The sequence below is a fragment of the Aspergillus neoniger genome (assembly GCF_003184625.1).
Source record: "Aspergillus neoniger CBS 115656 unplaced genomic scaffold BO87scaffold_31, whole genome shotgun sequence".
In the NCBI taxonomy this organism is placed as follows: domain Eukaryota; kingdom Fungi; phylum Ascomycota; class Eurotiomycetes; order Eurotiales; family Aspergillaceae; genus Aspergillus; species Aspergillus neoniger.
Genome location: NW_020291159.1, coordinates 288,864 through 308,796, shown reverse-complemented (window position 1 = coordinate 308,796; position 19,933 = coordinate 288,864). Strand labels below are relative to the sequence as shown.

General features: G+C 52.4%; 6 protein-coding genes across 6 annotated transcripts; 4 read left to right on the top strand and 2 right to left on the bottom strand.

Annotated features, from left to right (window-relative positions):
- Nucleotides 1-1,314: 1,314 nt before the first annotated feature.
- Nucleotides 1,315-1,865, top strand: sod1 (superoxide dismutase SOD1; the record flags this gene model as incomplete). Its single annotated transcript, XM_025619717.1, has 2 exons — nucleotides 1,315-1,647; nucleotides 1,713-1,865. Coding segments are annotated over 2 exons (486 nt in total), but the record flags the coding sequence as incomplete, so codon positions are not given.
- An 843-nt stretch (nucleotides 1,866-2,708) lies between these two features.
- BO87DRAFT_379304 (putative transcription factor (Snd1/p100)) lies at nucleotides 2,709-5,888 on the top strand. The gene is made up of 2 exons (XM_025624001.1): nucleotides 2,709-2,961; nucleotides 3,184-5,888. The coding sequence occupies exons 1-2, from the start codon at nucleotides 2,824-2,826 to the stop codon at nucleotides 5,695-5,697; spliced, it is 2,652 nt and encodes an 883-aa protein (XP_025476626.1). The 5' UTR covers nucleotides 2,709-2,823; the 3' UTR covers nucleotides 5,698-5,888.
- Nucleotides 5,889-6,290: 402 nt separating this feature from the next.
- On the top strand, nucleotides 6,291-7,779 carry BO87DRAFT_429043 (SEC14 family lipid-binding protein; the record flags this gene model as incomplete). The annotated part of the gene is made up of 4 exons (XM_025627479.1): nucleotides 6,291-6,553; nucleotides 6,641-6,782; nucleotides 6,839-7,216; nucleotides 7,276-7,779. The coding sequence occupies 4 exons, from the start codon at nucleotides 6,291-6,293 to the stop codon at nucleotides 7,777-7,779; spliced, it is 1,287 nt and encodes a 428-aa protein (XP_025476625.1).
- Nucleotides 7,780-8,500: 721 nt separating this feature from the next.
- On the bottom strand, nucleotides 8,501-11,712 carry BO87DRAFT_341340 (uncharacterized protein). Its single transcript, XM_025620692.1, has 3 exons — nucleotides 11,107-11,712; nucleotides 8,802-11,046; nucleotides 8,501-8,719 (listed from the first exon to the last, which is right to left on the bottom strand). The coding sequence occupies exons 1-3, from the start codon at nucleotides 11,658-11,660 to the stop codon at nucleotides 8,678-8,680; spliced, it is 2,841 nt and encodes a 946-aa protein (XP_025476624.1). The 5' UTR covers nucleotides 11,661-11,712; the 3' UTR covers nucleotides 8,501-8,677.
- A 393-nt stretch (nucleotides 11,713-12,105) lies between these two features.
- On the bottom strand, nucleotides 12,106-13,530 carry BO87DRAFT_315752 (DUF1479 domain-containing protein; the record flags this gene model as incomplete). Its single annotated transcript, XM_025619709.1, has 2 exons — nucleotides 12,106-13,275; nucleotides 13,330-13,530. The coding sequence occupies 2 exons, from the start codon at nucleotides 13,528-13,530 to the stop codon at nucleotides 12,106-12,108; spliced, it is 1,371 nt and encodes a 456-aa protein (XP_025476623.1).
- Nucleotides 13,531-14,333: 803 nt separating this feature from the next.
- Nucleotides 14,334-19,786, top strand: BO87DRAFT_315652 (uncharacterized protein; the record flags this gene model as incomplete). The annotated part of the gene is made up of 8 exons (XM_025619703.1): nucleotides 14,334-14,385; nucleotides 14,444-14,691; nucleotides 14,791-15,409; nucleotides 15,805-15,851; nucleotides 18,125-18,224; nucleotides 18,298-18,652; nucleotides 18,703-18,931; nucleotides 18,998-19,786. 8 exons carry the CDS (start codon nucleotides 14,334-14,336, stop codon nucleotides 19,784-19,786), a joined length of 2,439 nt encoding a protein of 812 aa, XP_025476622.1.
- Between the last annotated feature and the right edge of the window lie 147 nt (nucleotides 19,787-19,933).

Here is a 19,933-nt window from a genome sequence, read left to right as displayed (position 1 = left end):
AGCATGGGCAGAGGTTTATGAAAAGACCGTTGTAGCTTCTTGTAGGTTCATACTGAACTCTTAAGCGAAGTCAGTACTATCGGGGAGAGCTGTAGTGGGACTACTTACCGCAAGCGGATAGCTTCAAGCGTCCCGATTTAGTAATGGCCTACACGGATTGATACACAGAATTCCACAACAGCAACTCCGTAGTCCGGTAAGTATTTCCAAGATAAGGACAAGCACAAGCGAATGACGAGAGCGATGAGGTGATTTGTGATAGTGGTGGTGGAAGTAGGGAGTTACGAGTAACGCGAGAAATAATACACACGGCAAGTGGGGTTTGCTTGATACAGATCGATACTTACTTTACCTTACCTTAGTTAACTGCACCTTCCGCTGCAGTTCGTTGCAACCCACGGGAAAGGTCCAGGGTCTGACAACAACGTAAAAAGTACACAGTAGCATTCTGGAGGTGATCTGTCCCCTCTTTCCCCGTCCATGAGACAACTGAGCCTCGGAGAAAGCTTTCTCATTTTACCCCCGAGTAACCCCAATGATACACCAATCATAATGTACAGAAGCAGTCTGGACCCGACCTGCTTATGAATCGCGGAAGGAAAAGCTACTGTGGTGCCCCCCAAAGCTGGTTCGGGAAGGTGGAATACAGCAGCAAAACGTCATTCCGAAGAACCCCGCCAGGTGGGGGTTTTTTGGTGAGCTTCCGATGGAGGGAAAGACCGACATTGGAAGCCCATCGAATCCACTGGGGAGCAGCGAGCGAGGCACTCTGACTGATTCGGAGTCCACTGCTGCTGCTGCTGCTGCTGCTGCTGTTCTGTTGGGTCGCTCATTATTTACCCCTCGTTCTCTTCTTCTCTCTCCTCTTTCCCTCCCCATCATCCTCTCCAAAATCTTGAATTTACCCCTAGATCCAAGGTAATCCAATCTTCAAAAACCGTCAAAATGGTCAAGGCTGGTAGGTACCTGCACTTTTCTTCAGCCCTTTTGGTTTTCCTATCCTGCTATTGGCCTTAACCCCCTCCACGGATCCACGATCGACCGTGGCAGGGGGACCTTGAGTGAGCAGATTTGAGCACCTTGCGATCCCTCCTGCACCTATCACGATCTGGGGACCCTGTTTGCCAGCCCGGCAAGCTCAGGGGGATTCGGTGACATCTACTAGCTCATTCGTCCCCGTCAGCTGGAGCTTTGTTTTATCTTTCGTATCAATAGTACCACGATCAAAGTCTGGTTGATGGCCAGTGATCGCTGGATCTCATGGTTCTGGAAGGTTTCCATCGATGAAAATCATGGGCTGACACCCATCTCTTAGTCGCTGTTATCCGTGGAGACTCCAAGGTCTCCGGCACTGTCACTTTCGAGCAGGCCAACGAGAGCACCCCCACCACCATCTCCTGGAACATCACTGGCCACGACGCCAACGCTGAGCGTGGCTTCCACGTCCACCAGTTCGGTGACAACACCAACGGCTGCACCTCCGCTGGCCCTCACTTCAACCCCTTCGGCAAGACCCACGGTGCTCCCGAGGACGACGAGCGTCACGTCGGTGACCTTGGCAACTTCAAGACCGATGCCGAGGGTAACGCCGTTGGCTCCAAGCAGGACAAGCTGGTGAAGCTCATCGGTGCCGAGAGCGTCCTGGGCGTACGTTTTCATCCCTGCCCTTCTTCCTGACTGTTTCTGGAAAGATGCTAATGCAATGCATACAGCGGACCCTGGTCGTCCACGCTGGTACTGATGACCTCGGCCGTGGTGGCAACGAGGAGTCCAAGAAGACCGGTAACGCTGGTCCTCGTCCCGCCTGCGGTAAGCATGTCCCTACCAAGATACCCCTTCTCACTGAAATCAACATTGTTTACTGATCTCGTCTGTCACAGGTGTCATCGGCATTGCCGCTTAAGTGCCTAAATCAGTCTCCAAAGCTGTTCGACTAGGATGTGAAGGGCTAGAACAGAATGAGTAGTCTGCCATTATCTCGTCGACAACAGGAATAAAATGAATGCACGAATGACTTGATGCCAACTGTTATGATAACCGGCATTTTTGCCAGACTGTATCGAAGCGCTGATTAACTCCGCTGTGGGTAGTACAGAATGTAACCATTTTACTGGAAGTATTAGCTTTCTACTTTGACGTCCAAGTAGTACATGTCAAGATGCACAGTCTCATCATCGTCTCCTTTGTGGTTGTACTCGTTGCGGCCTAGGGTGATCCTAGCGCTTACAGCTACATACATGGTGTCACGGAACACATGGACTAGAGGCGAGCCAACAGACATGCCCAAGTTTGATCAATGAGCACAGCGCTCGTCGCCAGAAACATTGAGTAGACAATTGTTTATGCTGCAGCTCAATTCTGGCAGTTGGTGAAGCATCTTTGGTGAAGTGGTTGGTGAACTGGTGTTTCCTGCAGTGACGGAGCTCCAGGGAAGCTTGTAGTTCAGTAAATGTGGTCGTGAAAGAGTCACTGTTTATAGAAAGATTCACTCTTCTTGATCACTGGGACTTAGCAAGTTGATTTCATGATGATATGCAGACAACGGTGCGGATAGTTGCAGGAGCGAAGCTCCGTCGAGGCCGGAGTCGAACTCCCCCACAAAAGTCAGGTGCCCGCCCGAGCGCGATTGGCCGCTCGGACTGCTGTACCTGGCCTCAATGGAAGTAGTCCGACTGTCTTCTTCTCCCTTTCCCCTATCATTCATTCGGTCTTTTTTTCTTGTCTCCTTCTCATAATTCATTACTTACATCCCTTTCTCCTTAATTGCTTCTGCCTCTTTAACCCCGTCTCGTCAATTTCTGGTCTCGCCTGTCGCTTGCCAGCATGCCTCTGGAAGCCCGCGTGAAATCTGTCCTGTCCGGCGACACGGTGGTGCTGTCGCATATCAACAACCCAGGCCAGGAACGTATCCTCAGTCTTGCATATGTCTCCGCGCCGAGACTACGCAGAGAGGGAGATGAGGTGAGTTGGTTCTTTTTTGTGTTTTCAGATACAATGTCAATGCGCGGTGCAACCGTTTCTTTCTGCCTGGATAGGTGGCCTCTACATCGGGGACAAAAGGCTGCATTCCATCCGAAATCTAACATTCTTGACTGAGTTGGAATCGACCTTGGCCCGTTATAACTAGCATCGCTTAATTGATCTATCAATAACTTGCTAACTGCCGCTGTTTTCTTTCTGCAGCCGTACGGCTTCCATTCCCGAGAGTTTCTCCGCGAGCTCCTAGTCGGAAAAGTCGTACAATTTCAAATCCTGTACACCATCCCTACCGGTGCTAAGCGCGACTACGGTACAATCAAACTCCCGACCTTCGACGTCTCCCTCCCCGACATCAGCGTCCAGGAAGGATGGACTCGCGTCCGCGAAGAGGCTGGCAAGCGCAGCGACGAGTCTGAAGAGACTGTGGCGTTCCTGCAACGACTCCGTGCATTGGAGGAGCATGCCCAGACGGAGGGCAAGGGAACATGGGCAGGCACAGAGAGTGGTCGCACAGAGACCACTTATGAGCTGTCTGACCCTAAGGCGCTGGTTGACGAATGGAAGGACAAGCACTTGGAAGGTATCGTCGAGAGGGTTCTGAACGGCGACCGCCTGATCGTCCGTTTGCTCCTATCTTCGGAGGAACACCTGCAGGTTGTCGCTGCCATGGCGGGTGTTCGTGCCCCAGCAGCCAAGCGAGTGACGGCTGAGGGCAAAGAACAGCCTGCAGAGCCGTATGGAGACGAAGCATTCCAGTTCGTCGAATCGAGGATTCTGCAGCGCAAGGTCCAGGTGAATCTTCTGGGCGTCACCCCTCAGGGTCAACTGATTGCTAGTGTTCTCCACCCGAACGGCAATGTTGCCAAGTTCCTGCTGGAAGCTGGTCTGGCTCGTTGCCACGATCATCACTCCGCCCTGCTTGGTACTGAGATGGCAGCTTTCCGCCGTGCGGAGAAAGTGGCCAAGGACGCCAGAGTGGGCATCTTCACTGGTCTAGTTGCTCCCAAGGGTCCTGCTGGCGGGGCCGAGGACTACGTTGTTGGCCGCGTGCTGAATGCAGACACGCTCTTCATTCGCAACAAGGCCGGTCAGGAGAAGAAGATCCAGCTCAGCAGTGTCAGGCAACCGAAGCCATCTGATCCCAAGCAGGCTCCTTTTGCCGCCGATGCTAAGGAGTTTGTGCGCAAGAGAATCATTGGAAAGCACGTCAAGGTCACTATTAACGGCAAGAAGCCCGCTACGGAGGGATACGAGGAGAGGGAGGTTGCCACCGTTGTTCAAGGAAACACCAACATCGCTCTGGCCCTCGTCCAGGCGGGTTACGCTTCCGTCATCCGTCACCGCCAGGATGACGAGGACCGGTCTCCTGAGTATGACAACCTCATGCTTGCTGAAGCAGAGGCCCAGGCCGAAGGCAAGGGCATGTGGGCTGCTAAGCCCCCCAAGCCCAAGCAGTACCAGGATTACTCGGAAAGCGTTCAGAAGGCCAAGATGGAAGTTTCCATTCTCCAGCGCCAGAAGCGTGTGCCGGCTATTGTCGACTTTGTCAAGTCGGGATCTCGGTTCACCGTTCTGGTTCCTCGTGAGAACGCCAAGTTGACTCTTGTCTTGTCGGGTATCCGCGCTCCCCGGTCTGCCCGTAACCCCGGTGAGGCATCCGAGCCTTGCGGCCAGGAGGCTCACGATCTTGCGAACAAGCGCTGCATGCAGCGTGATGTTGAGATCGACGTGGAGACCATTGACAAGGTCGGTGGATTCATAGGTACTCTGTATGTGAACAAGGAGAACTTCACCAAGGTCCTCCTTGAGGAGGGTCTTGCTACTGTTCACGCTTACTCCGCTGAGCAGTCTGGTCACGCTACGGAATACTTTGCTGCGGAGCAAAGGGCCAAGGAGGCCCGCAAGGGTCTCTGGCACGACTGGGACCCTAGCAAGGACATCGTTGAAGATGAGGAGGAGCCTGCCAACAGCAACAACAACACTGACACCGAGGTTTCCCAGCGTCGCAAGGACTACCGCGATGTGATGGTCACCTATGTCGACCCTACTACTGGCCGCGTTAAGGTTCAGCAGATTGGCACAGGCACCTCTGCCTTAACGGAGTTGATGAGTGCTTTCCGTTCGTTCCACCTCAACAAGGCCAACGACACTCCGCTCCCTGGACCTCCCAAGGCCGGCGACTTCGTTGCCGCCAAGTTCACCGAGGACAACGAGTGGTACCGCGCTAAGGTCCGTCGCAATGACCGTGAAAACCAGCAGGCTGAGGTTGTTTACATTGACTTCGGTAACTCGGAAGTCCTGCCCTGGTCCCGTCTCCGGCCTTTGAGCCAGCCGCAGTTCTCCGTCCAGAAGCTTCGCGCCCAGGCGGCTGATGCAGTGCTCTCCTTTGTCCAGTTCCCTGGTGCCGAAGATTACCTGCAAGACGCAGTCAGCTTCCTCGAAGACCAAGTTTACAACCGTGAGCTTGTTGCCAACGTCGACTACGTGTCTCCAGACGGAACCCTGCACGTCACCTTGCTGGATCCTTCCGAGTCCAAGAACCTGGATCACAGTATCAATGCCGACATTGTTCGTGAGGGTTTGGCCATGGTGCCCAGGAAGCTGAAGGCCTGGGAGCGGGCCGCTACTGAGACAGTGTCCCACCTCCGCAGCGTAGAAGAGGAGGCGAAGCAGGAACGACGGGGTATGTGGGAGTATGGCGACCTGACCGAGGACTAAATATTACACTCATAGTGTTGTGTTTGGAGTGGTGGAAGAAGATGTCTGTACAATTATCCACATGGCGCTTTATGTCGATTCCCATGAGCGACGGAATTAGTGGCTTTGGGCATTCTTACATTGGCAGCTTTCAAGAGCTGTGCTACATTAGTCTAGGATTTCTCAAATATGTTTTCTGAATAAGGATACCAAAAGTTGGATCTTTGGCAACCTTCCTTTTTGTTGTGCTCTGCATAAATCCGTGCATAGATGACATAAGCGGATGCTATCTCCGCGACTGTCCGATACGGCGAATTGCCTTTCCCGACTTCGCAGCGTCAGCCCAATTTTCTTGTCCTTTATGCCATATCCCCGCCATTCCCCTCGTGTTTGCGACTTTCGCTCATTGTTGGACTATTTGTGATTAGAATCCGACGTAGCCGGCGCCTGCTCGACTTGAAACAAGGCCTCGTGACGGGCTTGAAACAGATAAGACTATAACCGACTTCCGCCGACGCCGAGCTCAGCTCGTCCAAGGACCCGCTTCATCTTCAATACCTCCTCCTCTGCAATCGCCCAATTCAAAGCATACCCAATCTCCTTAATCCAGCACAATGCCTTTCTGGGGAACGAAATCCTCTCAACCTGCGGCGGAGAGCGACGCCAAATCTACGCATGATGCGACCGATCCTATCAACGATCCCGTTGCGTCGGCCTCGCAGGCGGCTGGCACGGCGTGGCTCGCTGGCCATCTTCACCACCTGACTGACGACCAGGAGAAGAGGCTGGAGGAATTCAAGAAACTGTGTGAGGAGAAGGGTTACTACAAGCCGGAACGGGATGGAGAGAAGGCCAGCCATGATGATGCGACGATGTTGTATGTATATTTCGCGCTTCGTCTACATAGACCTCGTCACGCTCGATGAACACGCATTGGAGAGGAGCTAATGAATATTACTCTTAGGCGCTTCCTTCGCGCGCGCAAGTTCGACGTTGACGGCGCTTGGGGCCAGTTCAAGGATACCGAGGATTGGCGCCGGGATAATGCCATTGAGTCGCTCTACGAGAACATTGATGTGGACTCCTACGATGCTGCCCGGCGAATGGTTCGTGAGCTGATCTATACGTGTATGGCGATGGTCGCTAATATTTTCCTGTCTAGTATCCCCAATGGACCGGTCGTCGAGACCGCCGCGGTATTCCCGTCTACGTTTTTGAGATCAAGCATCTAAACAGCAAGAACATGGCCGCATACAACGAGACCATGTCCTCTTCAACCACGTCCGAGACGCACCAGTCCTCCACGGTCCCGCAGCGTCTTCTGCGTCTGTTCGCTCTTTACGAGAACCTCCTCAACTTCGTCATGCCTCTGTGCACGAAGCTTCCTCGTCCTAACCCCGAAACTCCCATTGTCACCTCTACCAACATTGTGGATGTGAGTGGCGTTGGGCTCAAGCAATTCTGGAACCTGAAGGGGCACATGCAGGATGCTAGTGTTTTGGCTACTGCCCACTACCCGGAGACCTTGGACCGGATCTTTGTGAGTCCACCACCTCCATTCACCCAATGATGAACCCGGCTAACCAGCTATCCTCGAAGATTATCGGTGCTCCTTCTTTCTTCCCTACAGTCTGGGGTTGGATTAAGCGCTGGTTTGACCCTGGAACCACTTCGAAGATCTTCATCCTCTCCGCCGCCGAAGTAAAGCCCACCCTGACAGCCTTCATGGACCCGTCCAGCATCCCCAAGCAGTACGGTGGCGACTTGGACTGGCAGTGGGGCGACATGCCTTATCTGGACGAGGAGGCCCGCAAGGTCGTCGGGGTCCTGGAAACTCCTCCCGCCGAGGGAGAGACCAAGCCCGACTTCATTAAGGGCCCAGTTCTGTTCAAGGACGACCACATCGAAGTCCTCGGAAAGGTGAACGGCGAGAGCCGCAAGTCCAACATCCCTGTTGGCGCAACTCCTGCTCAATCGAACACCACCTCTCCAGTGCAGGATGAAAAGCCCACTGAGCAGGAGCAGACCAGCGAGAACGAGAAAGTCCCCCTGCAAGAACCGGCTCCCACATCGGAGACTGAGACACAACCAGTGACTGCATAAGTCATGCGTTTCCAATCTCTTCCTAACACACTTTTCACTAATTTTTTCTTCTCTTTCTCCGTCGAAGATACTACTAATAGAACCCAACGCACGGCGTCAGCGGTTTTCTTTATCCTCTTCTCCCACAAGCTACACTGCTATTCTAGATAATATACCACTTTCCTACCATTGGTTTTTCTCACATCTTGTATTGTCCTTTCCGGGCTTGAACAAGCATCATCATTGTCTTATATACTACTTTTCTTTTTCCATATTTTTTTCAGGATCTGTCATAGGTGTGACTTGGGTGTGTGCGCAGCAACCGTCATCATCATAGAAAGATGCATCTTTTTTCGGGCTTTAGTCATATAATTATGGTCATTTTCATACTTCGTCTATGTTTCTGCTAGTTGGCTTTTCCATCACTGTTCCGGGCTTCTTGACCTATAAGAAATCGCGTCGCATTACTGTTCACATTGAGGTGAACTTGGGTCTGGTTTGCGGGTTATATATATCATTTCCGCTGCGAAAGTTCTCGATCTATCTTAGTAATTCATCTTGAATTATTGGTGTAAAGAGGCAGTACGAGTTCGTTAGTATACAACGTATTTTTTTTTTTTTTTTTTTTTTTTTGAATGATTCGAACTCCCATTCCTCAACGAGGAAATCGAGGAGAAATAAGACCATTACAGTTACTACTGGTATTCAATAGTAGGAATAGAACCACTATAACTGTATGTATGTTATATTACGTCTTTACATCGTATCGTATATCTAAAGTAAATGGTAGTAGTAGGTAAAGGCAAGTAGGTAGGTGAGCAGCTTCATCTACTACCACCCTAATCCCGTCCTATCCCATCCTAACGTTTCGCTATAATACATCAATCGCAACGCAAGTTAAACTAAATCAGACTAGTGTTTATGTGGATTTCCAGATCATGTTGATCTGCTTTCTCTTGACCTGTTCAACGATATTTTGGTTAGCCAGCTGTTTACTAGTCAAGGGATACAGATAAATGGATAAGGTGAGGGGTGAGACGTACCATCGGAGCAAGAACAATCACACCAGCCGTCAACGCCACAATAGTCAAGACCAGTTGCAACTTGGAGAATCCCTTGCCCAGGACATCGAATGCCTGGCTGGGAGTTGCCCGTGTAGCGAAGATATCGCCGCCAAAGGCGAAGATCAGGCTAGTACTTTCCAGCAGGGTCGGGGCGGAAAGGACATTCTTGATACCTGCGACGTCCCGGGAATGCGTGTGGTACCATTTGCCATCGAACTCGAGGAAGGGGTTGTACTTGAAGAGACCCTCTTCGGCTTCGGTGGAGGTGGGGTCCCGGCCGACAGGACGGCGGGGGTCAAGGACGGGACGGGGAATGCCGATGATGGCGTTTGAGGAGGGAAGAGTGCAGAGGAGTTGGCGAGTGGTGATGCCCTGGCGGGTCTGAGTGACGGCCATGTGAGAGATAGGTTCCGGGATGATGAAGGCTTGCGAGATCACGTGGGGCAGAGGGAGGTCACTGATGCTAGAGTAGTTGGAGGCTGCGTCCAGCGGGCCGCGGTCATTGGGAACGGGAGACTCGTATAGCTCGGAAATCACCAGTTGGTAGCCCTTGGCGCTGGAAGAGTCGACAGTGTCTGCCCAGAAGGAGTAGGCGAACCAGTTCTCCGAGACAACGGAGGAAATGGGCTGTGTGGGGTCGACTCCTTGGTGGGTGCTGGAGTGAAGGATCTTGCCGGAGATGGCATCAAGGAGATAGAAGGTAGCAGAGCTCTCACCCACGGCGGTGATGAGGGCGAGGTTGGGGTTTAGGTACTTGTAGAGAACAGACCGGTTGCCCAGGACTTTACCGATAGAGGCAACAGGATCGTGGGAGGGCCGCGCGGTGGCGTGGATGATCTTCTCGCCTGAGGTGGGCAGGAACTGCCAGACAGGGTGCTTGTTATCGCGAGCAGCCCATCCGAGGACACGGCCATCATCGCTAAGCGTTATGAAGAAACCCGGGCCATCAATAGACTCCAAGGGTGTACCATTGTCCTTAATGCCGACGGTACGGGGAGCGGTGCCATCGTGGGCGACGGCAACCGAGCGGATCTTTGCAGTGCCCGGGGTGCGCGCCAGAATCTCGCCAGATGAGGCATCTAGAGTGACAGAGCTGCCATCATCGACATACACCGTAGCAGTGCCAGGATGGGCCAGAATAGCCTTCACATTCCACGAGTCCGCTTCCGCAGCCTTGACCTTCCAAGACACGGCGCCGTGCTTGGCGGCATCAAGGGCGTAGACTCTTCCGTTCTCTGTGGCCACAATAACAGACTTGACAATACCAAAACTATCGAGGTTGGAGACCTCATCGGTCAAGATACTGGTCAAAATGCGCTTGGGCAGCCCCTTCAGCCACTCAGGAAGATGCTGAAGGTCTCTGGCGTGACGCTTAACGCGGTGCACGTAGGCCCCGTAAAGGCTTTCGTGACCCTCAACTTCCAGTTGATGAGCCAGATCCTCCTGAACGGCCTCCTGGACCCAAGTAGCGGCCAGAGCACCCGACAGAGCTTCATATCTAGTCCATTCGGTCTGGCCATTGCGAATCAATTGCCAGTCGCCAGATTCCAAGGCAGCGGCCGTCCGAACAGCAACGCTCTTATCCTTGGCAACGACCTCCGATACAGAATGCAAAGCTTGCTCCATAGGGGGAGCTTGGTGGACCCATCTTCCCAATACTCCGTGAGAGACAGAAGAGACGACAGTGGTCTCAGACTGAGTGATGCGGGTGAAGTAGACGTTGGCATCCTTGTTGCTCGTCGAGAAAACGGACCATCCCTGCAAGCGAGGAAGTTCGTAGGCCTTGGTCACCGAAGCGGACTTCAAGTCAACGTGATAAACTTCCGCCCAAGTGGTAGACTCCGTCTCGTAGTGCACCAGGAAATGCGGCAGCGATTCGAGCTTCTTGGGAGCATGAACCGTGATGGAGCTGACACTCTCACCACTTGTATTTTCAATATCGAACGAGTGTACCTGTTTCGTACCGATGACGTTGACCTTGAGCGTTTTGAATGACTGATCCGCCCAGACAATCATGGGTGCGGCAGTGTTCGCGCCCACGAAGAGGACTGAGTTGGTGCTAGACAAGTCGCTTTCCGAGCTCAGAATATGCTGTCGAGTTTGGCGACCGGTCAAGGGATCCAAAGAAGTAACCTTGATTCTGTATCCTTTCCGGGAGGAGGGCTGCAGAGCGACGTAGAAGACCTCGGTGGCCGATGACGACAATTGGAGGGGAATATCGCCGCTACCGGGAAATATCAGCGATGGAAGCTCCAACAGAAGTCAGTTTCAAGTATATTCGTACCTTTCGTCCAAGTGCTCCCACTTCGTCCGACCCGAATCTCCATCTAGCCTTCGGACAACGCCAGCCTTTCCGCTCCAAAGCGCCACATTGTCTTTGGTCGACGGAGCCGCACTGACATCCTCCAGCTCCAGAAGCTCGAGATCAGCGAGCACTTCGCCCTCAAACCAGTGTTCCCAGATCAATTTTCCATCCAGAGCAGTCCACGAAGAAATGTAATCGCCTAGCGCGCTGACCAGGGCGTTTGTGCCTTCGGAGGCGCGGAGAAGACCGTGGGGATTGTTTCCAGCAGCGGGCAGATCAGAACGCGAGAGGTTCTGTCTCCAGACAAGGGAGCCGTCTCTGGGGTTCACAGCACCGAGCAGCGACTTCTCCGAGAGTGTATAGAGTAAGGAGGCATTGGAGGAAGCGGACGGTTTGAGGAAGAAGGTCGATTGGGATGTGGGAAAGCCGAGCAGTGCGTGATGGTAGTCGACATGGTTGACCTCGTCCCGGTAGATGGCCAGGGACGAGGGAACGCACGAGGCGAGCAAGAGAAGCGTCGCCTGTAGCCACATAATTATGACAGATGTTTCCGGTCGGGCATTGGAGGGCGACAGAGGAGAGAGGTAGCTGGATGTGATGGTGGCCGACTAACGATAAGCTGCGGATCATCGATGACGGGCGGTGATGTATCATCGGGCAGAATCCCTTTCCCCCCGGTTTGTCTCCACTACAGCTTCAGCTTCTTACTTGATTGCACTTCTACCAATTCTTCATTACTAAGAACAGCTTTTACGACATTTACTGATGGGTGCTACTATGGCTGAAATTGACGTGACCATGCGTAAAACAAATTGAAGTGCGACGTATGTCCTCTACCTAAAATTGATCGTTGCGAGTAAGGTCCTTCATACTGCTACTAGAACGATGATATAGTCCGAATTCATATACATTTTGATGCTATTCTATGTACAAATACAATCTGGCGAATTGAAGTAATGCTCATCATATCCAAGAATCTCATGCTTGCCCGAAGCAGGTCTTGTTGGCAGCTCTGACAACCGCCTTCTCTCCCTCGGTCATGTCGTCGGTAATATCCCATGGCTGACTTCCCATACCCATGGCGCGCAGGCCCTCTGCATCAATCGAGCTCCAGTCAAGTGCTCCCTGGAAACCGATCTCACCGGGTCCACCAGCGCCGGGGAAATCCCAAGGCGGGGAGTAAGCAAGCGCAGCCTGGCGCTGCTTGAGCAGGTAGTTCACGTTCATTTCGCACATAGGCGTGGCAGGGATGTAGAGAACGCTGGAGTCTCCCTTGCCGCGATGTTCCTTATCGACGGAGTGCAAGGAATCGCAGTGCCAGGCAACGTAGTCACCGGGTTCCACCTCGGGGACGGACACCATGGTGGTTTCCAGGTCCAGGTGAGGATGCGTGACGGGGTTGTATTCCTGGCATGTTCCGGGTACGGCACCAGGGAATGTGTTATCCAGCACCGGCTGCGAGGAGGCTGGGTCGAAGAAAGGTCGGAGGATAGTGTAAGCGGTACTCTGAATGACCATGGGGCAAACATGCAGCGAGCCTTCGCCGGGAGCTGTGTTGGACATGGACAGCCATCCTTGGAAGAATCTCAACATGGAGCAGGAACCAGCGCCGTTGTACAAGTCCATGTTGGCCGAGACACGGTGCTTGGCGTCCCATGGGTCGTATTCTTCCCATTTTCCCTCCAGAATTTTGGAGTAGACTCGGGAGTATTCAATGTCCTCCCAGCGCTCCAATGATCCACCGTCAATATGAGGGCCGAGTGTGAATTTTGCGTCGCCGGGTTGCCTGATGCGGAGTCTGTCTGCGTAGGTCAAAGGATTCCGAGTCGAAATCGGAGTGTCCGGATCGGACGAGTGCCAGAGACGCTGCAGGAAGCGCTGGGTACCGAGCATGCTCGGATGTGCTCGGGCCTCTGCTTGGGATGGAGTCCAGTACAGCTCATAGACTGCTGGGGAGTCGGGAGGGAAGGCCTTCACGCGCTCTTGGTTGGCAGCAGCATAGTCCTTGATCCGCTCCTTCCAGTCGAGGGCTTTCTCTCGAGGCACCACGTTTCTGATGACCACGGAACCTCTGTGACGGATCTCCGCAAGAAGATGGTCTGGGACGGTGTCATTGACGACATCTGAATATTGCACTGATGGGATGATCTGGACCTTTTGTCAGTGTCACTCATACATACAGAAGATGCCATGGGAACTTACATCGCTTCCTTTGGTCTTAATCTTGTGCACTTCCTCTTCCAAGCTGGGAAGGAGTCGCTCCCAACTTTCCTTCAGAGCTTTTTCATTCTTTTCAAAGTATTTCAGCTTCAGATCCCTGAACCGCGGGGGTAGGGGCTCTGGCTTATAGTCTGGTCTCAAACTGGGGAAGACGCTGGAGATATCGCCCGCAGCCTTGGTCATCGACGACGCTGAAGTCGACGTGGACGCGGCGCGGGCGGCCGTTTTTGAAAGAATTTTAGACATAGACATGATATCTATCTTTCCAATGGGTACTTGGAATCTCGATATTTCTGATCACTGGCAGACAGACCTCTTGCGATTGATATACCTGCAGCTGGGGCGGATTATTGTCGGAAACCCATATCCAGCAGTCGGCCCGATTACTTGATAAAGAAGGTCCCCGCCTCCCCCGCAAAAAGCGGCAACAAGAAAATGCGGGAATGTTGCTCTTTGCGGGATCCACATTGCCCCGGAATGAACTATTGCCTTCACTCGAGGTTGTCTCATACGTATTTCAGAGGCGAAAATTAGAAGGAAGCTGGGATTTATCAGATCATGGCTCGGGGCTACAGTTCAGACTAGCCATCGTACTTACCGATAGGCAATTGATACGAAGGCACCCTCTATAACAGATCCGCTGCAACCGCCCTTGCACGTCCTGCACAGAACGCAGTGAATCAGGTCTCGCTGCCAATGACTTCAAGCGAGCTGATCGGCACTTTCACCGAGGGGAGCACCCCGAGAGGCAGCGGTCAGATAGGAGTTGATGACTTGTCCTCGGTCTTGTTCCGGGTTTCTACCACCTTTAGGGCTCTCGTCCTCGGTCTAGTGATACAGCGACATGCCCATGGGGTAGGCCTGGGTCCCCTATCGAACCCCTCCGGAACAGCTATAAAGTAGCACAGGGCCACTCGGCAGAAAGCCACCTAACCGCCAAACCACACTCCCCATTGCAGCTCCCTGGGCCTCAATCCTGCTTTAGAATGTCCTTCGCCGTTCAAGGCCGAGCTGCTATCGTGACGGGGGCAGGTTCAGGTTCGTCACGCATGGTATTCGGCCGATAAGCAAACCTCACTCTAAGTTGTAATTGTAGGAATTAACCTGTCCTTCGCCAAACTTCTCCTCGAGCATGGATGCAATGTCCTGTTCGCCGACCTAGCTCTACGTCCAGAGGCAAAGACGTTAGTGGATCAATACTCAGCGAAGGGGAAGACGCCACGAGCCATCTTCCAGCGGACCGACGTGACCGATTGGCAACAGCTCGAGCGCATGTTCGAGGTAGCAGAGCAGGAATTTGGAGAGCTCGATATTGTCTGTCCTGGCGCAGGCATCTTTGAACCGGTATAGTTTCCCTATCCACTGATACCAGTGTTATGCATCGCGCAAGGAGTAGTATGCTGCAGGCACGTTCGATTGCTCACGCCCAATTTTACCTCACAGCACTGGACCAACTTCTGGCGTCCGCCGGGAACCCCTGAAAGCCGTGACCCGCGGTATGGAGGTCGCTACGCCCTTCTTGATATCAACCTCACGCATCCGATTCGCACGACACAGCTAGCCATTGCCCATTTTCTGCGCCATGGCAACAAGCAGCGACGCAAGCACATCGTCCACATCTCCAGTATTGCCGGCCAGAACCCCAACTTCATCGCCCCGATCTATGTCGCCACGAAACACGGCATCAATGGCTTGGTACGGTCGTTGGCGGGCCTGGACCAGGAGTGCGGGATCCGCATCACAGCTGTTGCGCCGGGAGTTATTAAGACACCGTTGTGGACGGACCATCCTGAAAAGCTCAAGGTAGTGAATGAAGGGGCGGATGCATGGGTAACTCCAGAAGAAGTAGCAGAGGTCATGTTGGCGCTTATCCAACAGGACAAGGTGAGCGGTATCATTAGGGATCAGAGTGGTCGTGGTCCCCAGTACCCAGTTAGTGGTGGAACTATCCTAGAGGTCTCCAAGACAGTTCGGGCAGTAGAGCCTTTCAATGATGCTGGGCCTGGAGATCGTCCAGGTAATACGGTCTCCGATAACAGTGCAGTGATAAACGAGACACTTGGTCTGCTGTCGCAGCCTGGATGGGGAGTGCCCAAGTTGTAGAGAGATGGAGATAGAAAATATACTAATACTACTTTGGCTTTCAGGATGCTGAAAGCTTAAGCAATTCCGAAAACGAATAACCATGATCTACTCACAATAGGTAATATGAGCCAGTTTCGCATAGCTTCAACTACTGGAATCGAGCAGGTGGCGGCCAAATCCCATCTCTATCCTCTCTATATTTCGCATTGACGGCCGCATGCAACCTGGTCAGCTCCGAGGTATATCGATAGGGCTTTCGTCTCGCCTCGCCCTGGAGATCGCGCTGGACCAATCGCGCAAACAAAGTCGGGGCGATATGCTTGATGTCGACTTTAAGGGGTTGTAAAGCCTCATGCTGAGCTCCAGTCGCAGCTCCAGTCCCAGTTCCAGTATCCGATTTTGGGTTTGTCTCGTGCTCTGTCTTTGTCTCAAACAGGGGTTCAGGCTCAGCTAACCAGAGATACGACCGTGTGGTTTCACGCGAGCGGAAAGCCTCGTCATCCAGATATAGAAAAGCATCGCGCCGAAAGCCAGCCGGGACCTCACCATTTTGGAGCATTGTCCTGAACCTGCTTCGTAGTGCACTCGCTTCCATGCTGTTATTACTAGTACTACCTGGAACAGCCACCCAGTGCAATGCGAACCAGTCTCTCGTCTCGTCCTTAATCAACCTCGCTGAATAGTGTAGTCCATGGTAAACAGCCGTTCCGATTAGGGGTTTATATTCTGGAAGGCGTCCTCCTTCCTCTTCTTCTTCTTTCGGGTAGAATACCACGAGACCAAAGCGACCACCTGCTTCACCAAGGGCAGCATCACGCGCCGAAGCTGAACTGGATTGCAGTACATGCTCCTGCCAAGGAACCCTCAAGGCAAACAGAATATTCCTAATGTCATCATCGTTCAGCATGTTGGCCGCCGCCAATTCCGCCTTTCGCCATCGCTGCAGAACCCTCTGCGCCACCTCAATAGCAGCCCGAATATCGTCCGTCCTCGCCGCTACTATAGCTCGAGCTTTAAGGTCCCGGTCTTCAGGAGAAAGGCGCGCCACCTCGGACAGGATACGGCCTGATTGCCCCTCGACTACGCCGGTCGTTAAAAGACTGGCTTCTTTATGGCTCAGGCCGAGGCTGCCAAGGGGGATGTCATCACTGGTGTTGCTGCTGCTGTTGATGGCTTTGGTAATTAGTTCACCCATGGACAAGCCGCAGGCATTTCGACAGAGGGTGTCTTCCTCGTCTGGTGGGGGGCGGTAGGTGATTAGTCGACGTTCTTGATCCGTTAGTGAGGAGGGGTCGGAGATGGCGCGGTTGTAGAGGGTGCGTGTTGATTCATCTAGGACTAAAGGGGTGGTATCTGCGGTTATGCTGAAAGGGTTGGTATCTCCAGCATTGATGGGAAGCCACATTATGTTGACAACTGATTATGTGATTATCTAGAAAGAAGAGGATTATTGTGTGCAGGGACTTGGGGGTAGCAGAACTAGATCGCTGTTGTCTTAAGCAGCATGGATAGTTTAACTTAAAATAGCCCTCATAGTAACAACTTATACAACTATCATGAAATAATTTTATAAAAAGTGAAATTTAATACTTCATAATTACCAAATCAAGATATAATTAGTGCCCAAGTTGTAAATACTAGATTAACGGAATAGAGCATATAATACAATTCGAGAGGTCAGATGACTACATGTCAGGCAAGCACGAGAAGTATTGATATGCTTACTCCGTTAGTTGACTGACTAGTTAGTTAGTTAACTACGGTGTGGCTGGTTTGGATGACTCAGGCCAGATTCAGCCAAATGTGGAAACTCTTTCCAGTCTCATCCTGTCGCCAGCTACGGAAGGTAGTATTGCGTATTACTGGGTCAAGGCAGACTGGCACTCTGCAGATTGCGCGAGGGCACTAAGGAATGGTGTATGACCTGTGCTTCAGCCTGGAGTAGTACTCCACTCACTGTCTCAGTAAGTACATGACCTGGCTTACTGTCCTTACCACAGCAGTAAGTCTGTAAATCTTCTAAGCAACAAAACAATGCTTCAAAACCAGCCTTCTTCTGAAATTGATTATGAGCTTCTGATAACATCGCATGATACTACCAAGTAGACAACTAGTAGACAATATAGTAGGAAGGTTGTAGTCGTGACAATCTGGGGAAAAAGAAGTGAAGCCACCAATGGCGGAGGGCGATAAAGGGACTGACTAACCAAGGCTCTCCACCGCCTCCGCTCCTTCGGCGGCATTTGGATTGCGCTGTTCATTCCCTTTCCCTTTTCCTTCTTCTTATCTCCGGATGCCTTTCCCTTCTCCAACCCCTCTTTTTTCTTAATTTCTCCTATAATTCTCCCTTTCCAACTAACTTCTTCGCTGATTTGTTTTCCGTTCCTTACCGACTTCCGAGCACATCTCCCGCTGCACCGCTGGTTCGAGTGAACTTCGACCGACTATGGTTGGTTGATCACCCGCAATCTTTTGTCGTGTGGCCACCTTCAATCCTTATCTACCGCCTCCAAAAGAACTACTTCTACCACCTCCTCAACACAACTCGACTCTTCCTCCAACTTACTCCTTCACAATGATGGACGACGAAGCTTCCGTCGGGATTGGCTCCCCTCGAGCCGGTTCTCGAAGGTAACCTATACTACCTCCAATTCGAAGTACTTCCCCTGCTCTTAAGCCTTATCGCTGACAGGTACCCATCGGTCGCAGACACGGCGGCAAAGGGAAACGAAGCATTGGACATCATGGCGACGCCAGTTGGGTCAGCTGTGTGATCAACTTAGTTAACACAAGTAAGTCGGGCCGGAAATCATATACCTTTACTCCGCAATCGTTACTGACTCATGCTCTGTCCTTGTCTGTTAGTTATTGGTGCCGGTGTTATGGCCATGCCGCTGGCCATCTCTCATATGGGAATCGTCCTAGGTGTCTTTGTGATTTTGTGGTCAGGAATGACCGCAGGTTTCGGTCTATATCTCCAGTCTCTATGTGCCCGATATCTCGAACGAGGCACTGCATCCTTCTTTGCCTTATCCCAGATCACCTATCCTAATATCGCTGTCATCTTCGATGCCGCCATTGCGGTCAAATGTTTCGGAGTCGGTATCAGCTACCTCATCATCATTGGCGATCTGATGCCGGGCGTGGTTCAAGGATTTGTTGGAGGTGCTCCCGACTATGACTTTTTGGTGGACCGGCACTTCTGGGTAACAGCCTTCATGTACGCTGACTACGGCATTGAGTGCGTCGGACAGAGCTAACTAGTTTCAGGCTGATTGTTATCCCTCTCTCGTACCTCCGTCGCTTGGATTCGCTCAAGTATACAAGTATTGCAGCTCTGGTCTCGATGGCCTACTTGGTGGTTTTGGTCGTATACCACTTTGTGAAGGGGGACACCATGGAGGACCGTGGTCCGGTTCGAGTGATTCACTGGGCAGGCCCTGTACCTACCCTCAGCAGTCTGCCTGTGATTGTTTTCGCGTTTACATGCCATCAGAACGTATGTCCCGAGACCCACAACCCAGATCTTTACTTCCATGGTTCATTGCTCTGACGTGCACCCCAGATGTTCTCAATCCTGAACGAGATCGGCAACAACAGCCATTTCCGAACCACCGGTGTTGTCCTGGCCAGTATCGGCAGTTCTGCCGCCACTTACATTCTTGTGGCCATTACTGGGTACCTCTCCTTTGGAAACAGTGTCGGCGGGAATATCGTGAGCATGTACCCACCGGGTCTTTGGGCCACGATTGGCCGCGCTGCTATCGTCATGCTTGTCATGTTCTCGTATCCTCTTCAGTGCCACCCGTGCCGGGCCTCCGTTGACGCAGTGCTGCGCTGGAGGCCCAAGTCCTCGTCCAATAGCGACACCTCCCCTCACCGGAACCCCCTCCTGGGGCAGAGGGGCGGCCGGACTGCGGAGCCGATGAGTGACCTCCGATTCTCGATCATTACGACTACCATCCTTGTCCTGAGCTATATTGTGGCCATGACTGTGTCTTCCTTGGAGGCCGTTCTTGCCTATGTCGGCAGCACAGGAAGCACCAGCATCAGCTTCATTCTCCCCGGATTGTTCTATTACAAGATCTCCTCTCCCGATTCGCCCCACCACCAGCGTCTGATGAAAGAAGACGACGAAGCAGCGGAAGGTATGCTATCCGATGATAGCAACGATGAAGACGGAGAAGAGAGCGTGCAGGCACGCCCCCTAACCGACAGCGGCATCCTCCGCCGAGGAAAACGCAACTGGCGCCGTACCCTTCTACGAAAGTTAAGTTTGGCACTCGTAGTATACGGGGTGGTGGTTATGGTCGTATGCCTGATCACGAACTCTGTTTTCATTGCTTCTCACTAGATGGGTTTTGGTTTGGTTTTGGATGCGGGGAAAGTGAAAAGATCTGGATGCGTTCCATTTCCGTCCACTAGCTTTTTGGCCCTCGTGTGAGGTGACCTTTTCCGCTTTCCTACTAAATTTAGACACTCCCTACCAATCTTCTTTTCT